The sequence below is a fragment of the Grampus griseus genome (assembly GCF_964374135.1).
Source record: "Grampus griseus genome assembly, chromosome: 9".
NCBI classification, from domain to species: domain Eukaryota; kingdom Metazoa; phylum Chordata; class Mammalia; order Artiodactyla; family Delphinidae; genus Grampus; species Grampus griseus.
The window spans coordinates 17,947,164-17,959,625 of record NC_139003.1 but is presented as its reverse complement, the minus strand read 5'-3'; the positions used below and the strand labels follow the sequence as shown (position 1 = coordinate 17,959,625).

At 39.4% G+C, this 12,462-nt stretch overlaps 1 protein-coding gene across 10 annotated transcripts in view; it reads left to right on the top strand.

Annotated features, from left to right (window-relative positions):
- CALD1 (caldesmon 1) overlaps positions 1–12,462 on the top strand; it is a 181,035-nt gene that overhangs the window by 132,935 nt on the left and 35,638 nt on the right. For all 10 annotated transcript variants that reach the window (XM_082661733.1, XM_082661737.1, XM_082661730.1 and 7 more), the window contains one exon: positions 12,031–12,177. In XM_082661733.1, coding sequence (XP_082517859.1) covers positions 12,031–12,177 — 147 coding nt within the window. The remainder of the gene's footprint in view (positions 1–12,030; positions 12,178–12,462) is intronic.

Below are 12,462 nucleotides of genomic sequence, written 5' to 3'. Positions count from 1 at the left end.
AGGATGAAAGCAGCCATAGACAATCCAGGAATGACTATGTTCCAGCAAAACTTTATTTACAACAACAGAATGTGGGCCAGATTCGGCCCTTGAGCCATAGTTGGCCAGTCCCTGGCTTAGATGACTGGAGCTATTTGTTAGTCTACAGAACACCCTAAGAAAGCGGATACGGTGTCATAGGTTAGAAAGAAAACAAGTGTGGGATCTAAAGACCTGGGTCTAGTTCTGATTTTGGAGTTGCTTGAGTCACTTCACCTCTTCAACCCCAGGTTACCGTGTGTAGCATGGATTGAAAGTAACCTCCAAAATTCCTTCTAGTTTAATGATTCTGTTGTTTTACTATCTTGCCAGCTTGCCACAGTGGTGGATTGCACCTGGGATCTGATTAACAAGCAGAATAAGTAAAAATTTGATTTACTCTATGTGGGCAAAGTGAGTACAAGACAGTGGAGAATAAAAAAGGACATAGGGCTTCCCTGGTGGCGCAGTGGTTGAGAGTCCACCTGCCGATGCAGGGGACACGGGTTTGTGTCCCAGTCCGGGAAGATCCCACATGCCGCGGAGTGTTTGGGCCCGTGAGCCATGGCCGCTGAGCCTGTGCATCCGGAGCCTGTGCTCCACAACGGGTGAGGCCACAACAGTGAGAGGCCCGCATACCGCAAAAAAAAAAAAAAAAAAAAAAAAAGGACATAAATGCCACTCTGAAAAATTGGAAATCACAGCTTATTGCTCTTGAAGGATCCTCCACAGTGCTTCTGTTCTAAATGATCGTAGGATTTGCTGAACTGAAGTCTCCTCTTGCAGCTAAGATTTATGGAGCCCTTGATATTGGGTAGCTAGCCCTTTATTTCTCACGGAAAGCTGCAGAGTGACATGAAACACCTGGAGTGGAGACTGAAACTAGAAAATCCTCCCTGTGTGTTTCCGTAGGGCCACCGCAATGGAAGGAGCACCCCTCTTACGCTTTGTAAAATGGTTGGTTTACTCTTCCAGTTACTGGAAGCTGTCCTTCTGTATGTGCCAAGCACAACTGGAGCCTCACTAATACCTTTCATGTACTCCAAGCACCGGCCAGACTGGATTGTTTGCTTTCTCATGTCCATATTTCCTGACTCTGCAGCCTTGCTATTGGAGCTCTCTGTATGTGGAAAGATCCTCTTCTGTCCCCCCAGCCCCAATCCTAAAAGATCTAGCTCAGGTACCACGCAGCCTTCTCTGATCCCTTAGCTGGAATCGTCTTCTTCCTCCTCTAAACTTTAGATCACTTTATCAACATCTCATGATATTTACCGCATTCTATCTATTATTATGTTCTTACACCTGTCTTAGCTTCCCTACCAGATTATAAACTCTTTTCAGGGTTTTCACCTTAGTTTCCACCCTCAGTGGCTTGAATAGAGTAAATACTCAATAAATGTGTGTTGGATGAATGCATTAATTCCAGTCACCTAGGTGTCAATTTGCGTGTTTGAGTAGCATTACCAACCAGCACCCCAATTCTGTAAGTTAAGAAGCCACATTCATATCTGGTACATCGCCCACCAGCACTTCCTCAGAATCTAGGCTGTTCAGAGCCCATCACTCTGATGTCCCACTTGAATTTAACTGTCCTCCCTTCAAAGTCTAGGTGCTACGCGGATCAGTGGTTTGGTTGTAGAGAGGAGTATACACGAGATCAGAAACCTATAAACCAACGCAATGCTGTAACTTTGTAATTTATTTTTAGAAAAAAATATTTTTAGGGTAAAGTCAGTTATCTCCCCTACTGAAGCAGTGCCTCCTGTACTAGGTAACAATTTTAAAGAACTAGTGATTGTATTGGTTTATACTCTATTGTTGGGGTGTCGATCTGCTGTTGCAGGACAGGTACCTCAAGCAATTTAAGTGCTATCTAAGAATGTCTCTAATGCCCATGTTTCTCTCTCTCAGAGCCCCGGCTGTCTGATTCTTCAGCTGTCGGTGATCTAATTCAGTTAACACACACACAAATGTGGGAGCTTAGTTATTTAATATTACTTTATCTATTTAAATGTTCACATTTTCATAGGGATCTTCTATTAACTTTAACTAGGGAGGTCTTTTGGTTTGGTTTGGTTTGGTTTGGTCAGGCTGGCTGTTTACCAAATCACAACAAATAGGTATCTGCTTTATTCCTTCCACGTGGAGCAGGCCCCATTGTAGGTAAGGTTTCTGTTGACTTAGGAAGATGGTCCACCAAGTGCAGAGCAGAGTCCTTGAATTCTTTTCATAACAGTAGGGAGGTTGGACCCATTGACAGCCATTGGCTCCCAAGTCCCCTACAAGAATAAATGTTCTTCACCTAGGTCCAAAGTTCAGGATTTGGCCTTTCATTTTTCCATTTCCTGTCTCTATTCAAGGTTTGTCTTTCTACTTGCTACCACTTGTAAACAAAACTCTGCAGTTCTAGCTATGAGCCAGCTGGATGTTAGGTAAGGTTGTGTAATACTGCTGGAGTTGGGGAGGTAGTAATCACCCCAAAGTATGCTTTCTTGTTAGAATAACAGTCCCTTCACTCACCAGAGTTGCTGGAAACAATGCTCCAGTGTCATATCTATCAGTGTATTTGAGCTTTCTGTTTCTGAAGGAGAGAGGAAGGACAAAAGCGGGGTGGGGGGGGGGAATGATGGGAGGCCATGCCACCCCCAAGGGAAATTGAGCCAAAAGAACACTGGGAAAGAGGAAATGAATACTAAATCTTTTTCCAATTAAGAAAAATGAGAGTGGAAGCAGGAAAGCTCCAGAGGGCACTTTTGGGGGAGGAGAGGATCATAAAAGGCCTGTTATGAAAATCCATTACCCATAAATTTCCCTGCATTAAGCACTGCCTGCGTAGAGAGGATGCTGAGAATCCTCTCAGCTGACACAGGACATGTGACTTCAGTTAGCAGTACCCACATGCCATGTACCATTTCCGTCAGCATGTCTGAAATACCGCTTTCCCTTACAGGAATTCCTTCTAATTAGTCACAGGTTCATAATCTCCACTTAAGGACATCTTGTTTTTGTTTTCCCAATCACTTTGTTTCTTTTGTCCAGTGTTTAGCAATGTGATAGCAGTACCATAATTCAAAGCCCCACCACATGAAATTATGAACCTTTGTACTGCATCACACAAATATTTCAAATTTGGGGGTAATATTTTAATTTCTAGATCACACTAAGTATAAGACTCATCTAAAATGAGTTCATGTTTTTACATTTGAAGATGGCAATGGAAGTTTCTGTGTCTAGGAGTTTGTCTTTGACTGTGTAAAGAATCTGCTTGTTAATACATCTGTGGTCAGACGCAGTTGCATCCAAGTTGGCCATTGGGCATGTGGTTTACCTGCACCCCTCCCTAAGGCAGTGTTTTTCATCAGCTGAATATCCATGTTCAGACCTACATGCAAGAGAAAGAACTGGCAGAATGCAGCATTGCCAGTAGGCACCCAGGTCTGATGAAGTGTTTTATCATGTTTTACTTGAAAATAAATTACCTAAGCCCAAGGTTTATTGTCCACATCTACTATTAACATTAAACCAAGATTGTCCTTTAATAGATACAACAGTCAGAAAACAACCCCAAATCAGATTTTACTTTTGAATGACAACATTTTTAAAAGCCCAAGTTTATTAATGATAATATTTTATTTAAAACTCTTATTAGACAAAGAATCCTAGGTTGGGGATGAAGAAAAGGTAATGTTTATGAAAACATAGGTAGTAATTGGGTTTATCCTGTATCAGCCACATTTTATACCAGTTGAATTTCAAATCAGAGTTAAAAGAGAGGAAAGTTTGGTTACTTTATTTTAATTATCTTACTAGCCACTTAAACATTTCTCTTACTCCTTGTCATTCATTTCAAATCAAAGCTTAACTTGACTTATCAAGTGAGCAGTAAAATATATCTTCTCCATCATCAATCTTCTCTTTCCATACCTACACTTTCTAAACATTTATAAATTAAAAACTGAACTGTTTGTATTATGACCAAGCTTATCGTTTGAATAGGGTGGGATAGTGGGAGTGGTGCAAATTCGGTCCTGTTTGTGACAGAACAAATAGATTTTAGTTTATCTCAGGAAACTGCCATGGAATTATCCCTCCAAAATCTGTGTTCAGTAGATTTAACAGATGCATTATTCCTTTAAAAAATAAATGTGAAAAAACAGCAATTCAGTAAGAAATAATCCGGATTCTATTCATTTTATTTCTACTGAATATCTGTGGACTTTAAAAAAGAACATGGCGCCAGCTGAATAAAAAGTTAGACATTTATCTCATCCAAACTATAATCTCAAGAAATGTTTGGGAAATCCTGTATCTCATCTGTCATTATAAACTATACCTATTCATATAAACATAGATGAATCTCAAAAGCATAATGTAGGGTGAAAGAAACTAGTCACAGAATGCATATAGTATGATCACATAAAGTTCAAGAAGGCAAAACTAAACAATGAATTGTTTAGGAATGCATCCCTTGGGGGTAAAACTACAAAGAAAAGCAAGAGAACAATTAAAATCCAGGTTAGAGGTTATTTGGAGGCATTTAAAAAGAGATAGGAATGGGGTTGAGGAAGGGCACATAAGGATCTTCAAAGTGCTGGTGCTATTTAAGCTGGGTAGTAGGTACATGGGTGTTTGGTTCATTATTCTTCTTTTAAGTGGTGGTGTACTATACACTCATTCATAGGTACAATATATTTCATGCTAAACGTCTTTTTAATTTAAAATACTGACCCGAAACAGTTAGAATTCATCTTTTTAAAATTTCCTGATACAAATGACTATCTGTATCAATTCAGCAAGGAGTCTCTAAGCTTAGGGGTCTGCCTGTCCCAGAGCAGGACCATTCTGAGAACCGTGTTCCCGTAAGCCCTAGCTAGCCACACAACCCTGAGTCAGAATCAGAACTCACCCTACTCCCTGAGTTCCCTCTAACCATACATGATCAATCAGAGCTGATCTGTTTGTTTGACAGGACGTCACAGTCATAATGATACTAAGAACCAGCCTTCTACGAGAGTGTGTGGAGGCAAGGTGAAGAGGTTTTTCTCCCACTGCCTGATGTTGTTTCTTTCTACTCTGCTCCGCGACATGTTTCCCCACCATGGTCTGTGGTTATAGAAACTCATGTGATTATGGGATGTCACCATTATATAAAGCATACGGTAGGCTGCTGGTGATAACTTGTGGTGACAACATATATGAGAACACTGAAGTATGCAAGCACACAGTGTCTTACTGTTGAGAACCAAAATTTGTGGCTGGTTTGCAAACCTTAGTAATTCTCAAATGTGTGTGTGTACAGGGAGATGGGGTGGGACATACCTCTCTTCCTGGGTAAATTTCTTCAGAGTAATATATCCCCTTGCATGCTTGCACTCCCATAAAAGGCACACCCCTGACATAGCAATGAATCCTTAAGTGAAATTCAGCATATTTTTACCTTCCCTATCAGAAAAAAAAAAAAAAATATATATATATATATATATACACACATATATTCTAAATGAGGGGGGCTTTCTTTCATTCTATCCTATATTAATTACTAATAGACCGATTGACTATTAGCTATTAATCCATTTCTAAACATATTTTGACCAGAAAATATTTTTATTTTCTTGATTTTTTCCTCCACTGTAATTTTTAATGCCTTTCTTTTAAGGAATCCAAGGGAAAAACATTGAGAATTGGACCTTATGTGCATTAAATGAAACCACAACATTTTACAGACACCACATATATATAAACAAAATCATATTTAAGAGCCTGGAATGTATCTATAAACCTCTTTTAACTTTCAAATATACAATAAATCTGCAGAGCAAATATGATTCATTTCAGCAGGTCAGGATTTTCCCTCCTGCATTGCCTGAAATTTTACTAAGAGCATTTGAGCAATTCACAGGGCTAATTGGATACGTTTGGAGAATCGCTTGCATTTCATATTATGAAAGAAAGTCACTGGGGTTTTTGGTACATGGAAAACAATACTGAAAGTATGTATGAATCATTTTGCCTCCTAATAGCTGATGACCACATTTTCAACCCACATGAGGTTTTAACTCTAAGCTGGATCCCATATTAAGACCCAGGTTAAGACAATGACATTGGCAGAACCAAGAGTGATGGAAATCAGAGAAATGTAATTGACTAAGAAGTCCTTTGCAGATGTGAACCCCAGTCAGTCTTCCTCCTGAGTCCGGCCTGCGTGGGGAACGTACAGCTGCAGAAAGCTGGGGGCAGGATGGTGTTTGGGATTGAGTGTCACAGTTACAACCTGGAATCTTTTTCAACCAGCACCACCTTCTCTCGGATGACTCCTTGCACGAAAGAAGAGGTACAAGGGGATGCAGGGAGATGAAAGCAGATCTTAGGGTTCGCCAAGTGTCTGCTGGCCTATAAGTTACTGTGAATTCACGAATGATGAAGTACTGGTAGGAGTCCTTCTTTCAGGTAGCGAATTTATTTGTTCTGTTGGAATTTTAGGTGCAACATTCTCTTTTTAAAATATAGGAGTGTGGCAGAAATAATTAAGGAAAACAGAGAGACTTGGAAACTTTGATCTGAAGGGAGATCTCTAGAAGTCTTTTGTACACGGGCTTCATTTTAGTGCCTTGAGCCTTTTATTTTCTCTGAGGTTTTCCTCACTTAACCTGTGGGTTTGTGTGTGTGTCTGTGTCTGTGTATGTGTGCTTACCAAGCACAAGGAATGTTAAAGGATGCAAAAGAGCTTGAAGGGGACAAGTCAGAGTCTGTTCAGTGGCACTCGTAATCTCTTTCTATATACCAGTGGTTCTCCAGTGGTGAAGTTACTGGAAGAGATTCCTAAATTTATTTTCTGTAGTCTGATAAATAACTGTTTCAGGTATGAAAGACTGCTCTGCAAATATGTATAAATACAGTGGTTTATAAGATACAGATTCCTTTTTTATTCAGTGTTGAGTTTATAGACTTTATAAAACATTTTTAATAAATAACAAAACTATAAGCAACTGTCATGATATTTTAATTTTTCTTGATATTTTAAAGAGATTCACATTCTTTAAATGTTAGTAACCATGGCTGTAAGATATAGAAAATTAAATCTTTTCTTTAGTGCTCTTAAACTTGTAATAAAATCAGCCCCCTCATAAAACTGGTTATTACTTGTTCTTGTTCTATTTCTAAACATGGTTTCCTGATAAGAGATCTTGTCTTGTTAATAAAATGTTATTGCCCGCATTTTTACTTGAAAACTTTAAGGATCATGTACTGGAGTCTCAAATCAGAAAATAGCAAAATAAAAAAAAAAAAACAGACAAAATGAAAGGAAATGAGAGTAACATTCTTCACACTATGGAGAACACAGGGTTAAAAAACTCTATACTGTAGATGAAATTACAGTAAGAATTTTGCCAGTGTTGAGCAAGTCTTGAGAAATATTTATTGGAGAAGCTGGGGTGAGGGGAACATTGGGGCAAGGTGACAGCTAGTGCCTTGCTCCAGTGTCTTACTGTGGAAGCCTCTGCCACTTCCTCTTTATCTCATCTAGTGTCCATTTAGACCCTGGCCCAGCCAAATGTAAAGACGCTGAGTCCTCAGTGGTTTCATTATTTGCCATGTCTGCAATACTTTTATTTATTTGAACTTTCTATCTAAAAGGCACAGCTTGTAACATGATTATAGTGTTATTTGAATACACTGAGGCAGTAGAGGTCTGGTGGTAAAGACTTAAAAAGTCTTTGGTGTGAAAGCCACAACATTCCAAGAGCGTTTTCCCATTGCATAGACCTGTTTTTTCTTATAATATAACACCAGGATATTTAGGCAGTGGTTCTGGGAATGGAAGAAAAGCCAGACCTTTCTGCTTTTTTCATACCACTGACACAATCAAATAACATCATGTAATTATTATGGACTTCTGAGATTGTTCAGCACTTACTGATACACACACACACACACACACACACACACACACACAAACACACACAAGATCATCTCTCTCCCGAATATCTGATGAGCCATTTTGCTGCCAGCAGCACTGGGCTTCCTGCAGTAAGATCAATCCTACCTTTCCCCAAGTGTCCTCTAAGAGATGAGCAAAGGCAATTACCCAGAAACAAAGCATAATACTCCAGAGTAAACCTGCTGACACCCAGCCTGGGTGGGAAAGTCGATTGAACATTTTATTTAATAAAAGGTGCTTTACATTATCATTTGGGATTACTCATTTTTTAAGTAAAATGCATTTGATTAAAACTCTAATCAACATAGTTTAATCTTTCTCAGATGATTCCGAGGAACTTCGAGTCCTCTGCTGCTTCTGAATCATCTGGGAACATCAGTTGTCTTTATAGTGTACAATACAGTAGACTGGTTACTGCCAGCATCTGCTGAAGTTTCACAGAAAGAACAAATGGATTGTTATGCTTTTGTTACAACCCAGTGGGTGGTTAGGTATGATTTTTACTAGTCAGCAGCACTTCAAATACATTTAAATCTGGTGTGTGAAAAGTTAGAATGTTAACATTTTGTCTTTAACTGAAGCCTAAAGCAGAGTTGTTGTGCTATCATGTGGACATATTAAGGATGTGGTGTTCTCATCTGTCTTTTTGGATAAATTCTTGTTATGGTGAAATTAGCACTCATACGTTGCTGATGTTACATACCTTTCTGGAGGGCAGTTTGTCCATGTGTAACAAGAGCCTTTAAATGAGCATATCTTAAACTCAGGAATTCTAACTTTTGAGAATTTTTCCTAGATAAGTAATTGAACAAGTGGTAAAAGTATATCTATAGTGATGTCCTTTACAGCCTTGTTTATAAGAACATAAATTTGGAAAAACCTTAACTGCCCATCAGTAGAAGTCTGGTTAAATAGATTATAGTACATCCCTATACATACATCCACTAGGTACATCTAGTCATAGAATACTGTGTTGCTGTTGGAAATTATATTTTGCTACTGTGTTAAAATAGTCATAAATAAGGTAAATTAAAGAAGCTGTTTCTACAGTAGTATATATAACATGATCTCACTTTGTTAAAAATTAAAATATCTATGCATGCAAAGGAAAAGTTCTGGTAGAATACATTGTTAATCATGTTCATATCTGAGTAGTGGATTAGGGAACTGACTTTTGCTTTCTCTTTTGTACATTTTTTAATGTCTGGTTTAAGAAAATAATAAGTGCATGTTACCTTTAGAATCAGAAAAAATTTAACAACTAAGGTTTTTCCATTTTGAAAGAAAAGTAATAAACCTCTGGTAGTAGTATGAAAGGTAGTTGCCGTGGGAGAGGCCTGAAAGCTAAGCAACCGCTGTGTGCTCTGCCCTCTGAGGACTGAAGTAGGGAGGCTCACATCTGAAGAATTTCTACACATATCAAGTCATTTGGCATGGGCACAATTTCACTTACAAAGTCAACTGATATGTTATTGAGCCAGCAGCCGGGCACATTCTGATTCAAAATGCCATGAAAACATTTTGGCTCCTTTTTTGTTTTTAACTATGAAAAACAATTTTAACATGTTTCTTTATTAGTAGCAACAAAAGGTCCTCAAAAATCTAGCTCTGGCAACTGTGTATCCTAGGTAAGAGTCTACTGATGCAAAGTGATGATAAATTTTAAGTAGTATGAAGCAAGAAGAGTTAGCAGAGACAGGGGCAGTGATCTGAATGTGGAAGGCCATGCCTCCAATGAGAAACCAAAGATGAAGGAAGACTGAGCGTGACCTGGCTGAGACAGATGGCATATCTAGGTCGTGTCAGAACTAAAAGCCAACAGCATCCACCATGAAGCACATTGGGTGGGTGGGAGGAGGGAGAGGAACACCTCTGAGAGGTTCAAGTATAGTGGGAAATTAAGGGCTTCAAATGAGATTCCATCTAGGAGCGGGGAGGGTTTTGTTGTTGCCATAGGGTGTCCCATATGGAGCTTTTATGTGTCTTTTGCTTGTCTTGGAAAAGCAAGGCCCCAAGTAATAGCCAAGACCTCACGGCTGATCCAGAGACGTAGAAGGGCAAATTAAGACTTTCTGTTTGATTAGCTTGGGAAGCAGTCATTAAGGACTCATTCTCCCTGCTGTGGTTAAAGCTATCTACTGAGAAATAAGCCAAAGGAATATGAGGCCAAGAATCTGAAGACTGAAGCCAAACCACTGGGAAGGGCTTTCAACTGCAAACTACAATGTGATTGAATTAGAAAGGAACATTCAAAGCATGTCATGCTGTCACCTCAAATTCAACAAGTCTAAAATTGAACTCATCTTTCCTCACAAAGCAGCTCCTCCACTGCACTTTCCTAATAACAACAGAACACTACACTGTAGTATGCCTTACCACAATACACCGATGATTTCATTTGATTGTCACCCACTTACAGACAAGGCAGTTTAATGCAGGTTAATCAAAGGGCTGCAAGCTGGGGAGAGACCAGTTCTAGAAACTCGGTTTTCTGAGTATTAACCTAGTTATCCTTTAACTGTATCACACCGCCCTTCTCTCCGTATTTGTGGAAATAAAACAGTCAGCTTTATAGAATTACTAAGTGACAGTTTATTTATATTGGCATTTGAATATCGCGCACTAGCACATTTTAGCAAGTATGAAGTCAGAGTTTCTTAAGTAGCAAAGAACAAACCAACCAACCTTCAGAACTGTTCATCTTGTTTTTGTAAGGTCAGAAACATTCCTAGCATTTGTATTATTGAAGTCAAAAGACAGGTAAAGTAAAGTACTGGATCTAAAAATACCTGGTTTGTAAATCGAACATGAGCAAACCATCAGTCATATTAGGTTCGTTTTGTTGGTATAAATTATGTGATTCTGCTGTTTTGTTTTCTTTCATTTGTAAATTATTTTAGCTTAGTCATTATTGATAAGTATGAAACGTTTACGTACCTGAATTTCTATTGGTAGATATGTAAGTAACACTGTAAAAAAGCATGTTAACTCTCCAAGGTAAAAAGCAGTCTGCTGCACAATGCAGCTCCATTGCATCCCATGTATCCATCAGGCCAGCTTGTCCCTGGGCCAGCCAGCACTGCCATGCCTTCTCAGCACTCTGTATGTCAGTACACAGTCCTCCTTCCAAAACAGCCAGGTTGACCACGCAGGCTATCTCCTCACGAGTCTGAGCATCTGGAGTTCCCCAGCTCCGATTCTTTACTTGGGAATAAATATTAGGGGAAACGTATCTAACTAGTGATATTGATTGTATAATCTCCCTAAATAGTTCTTTGCTTCTGATAAACTAGGAAAGCTAAATACCATATATGCATGTGAAACCCTCTGCGCCTCTTCTACTGGCCTTAGCCCTTAGGTTTCTATCTAAATACACACCTGTGGGCTCCCAAGATGTGCCCAGCGTGTGGGTAGTGGGACACTAAAGCAGTTTTAGAACAAAACAGGCGGCCTTAGAGGGCACTGCACTGACTGTGAAGCCTCCTATCAGTTGTCAATAACACTTTCCTTCAGTGAAAGTGAACAAAAAGGAAAAAAATTAAATCCAAGCAAAAAGGATATCCTGCTCTGGAGTTTAGTTGGCTATTTGGCTTATTAATGCCAAAGTCCTGGTTTGTTAACATAACTTGATTCTTTTCTGACCTTTGTGACAACATATCCACAAATAATTCATACAACATGCTGAATCTTTTCAATAAGTGTTTTCAGTACTTTCAGTTCAGTTCTTTGGATTTTTGCTTCTAAATCTTAACATGCTAATCATCAGCTGAGTAAAGAAATCTAAACATGCTAACCCACAGTCTCCAAAGGCAGTTGCTTTTGTGTAAACTTTTTAGTTTAAGCTGTTATTTGGTCATTGTAAATTATCCTCTGTAGCTATTGGACTAATGCTTTTCAGATACTTAAAAGTTTAAAAACTAGTCAGATCGGGTCTCTAAACTTAAGGAACAGAACCATCCTTTTAGAACTCTATGGCTCAGTAAGTAGTCAAGCTCAGTGTCGGTCCTTCCAAGAAGTTGGTGAAGATCGTGGGCAGTTGGCAAGCTCAAGAAGTTGTCTTTGTGATGTTACAGAATCGCCTACCAGCGGAACGACGATGATGAGGAAGAGGCCGCCCGGGAACGGCGCCGCCGTGCCCGGCAGGAAAGGCTGCGGCAGAAGCAAGAGGAAGAATCCTTGGGACAGGTGACTGACCAAGTGGAGGTCAATACCCAGAACAGGTACTGTCCTCTTCAGAAGGGAGAATTTTTCCAGGTGCTTCTTAGCCTGTCTGATGAAAGGAATGTGTTGGGCAAAGCATCCCCTTCTCAGCCCAATTCAACTCTTTCCGTTTTTCTAGCTTGTTTAATTCTTCTGTGGACGTTTTAGGCAACTAACCAGATTGGACAGTCGATCTGATTTAGACATTAGGACACCAGTACTCCTTTCTCCCCACCCCCCCGCATCCCATCCCCTAAACACACCCCAGTTGAAGGATTTTATTTTCTTTTGTAATCTAGTAAATT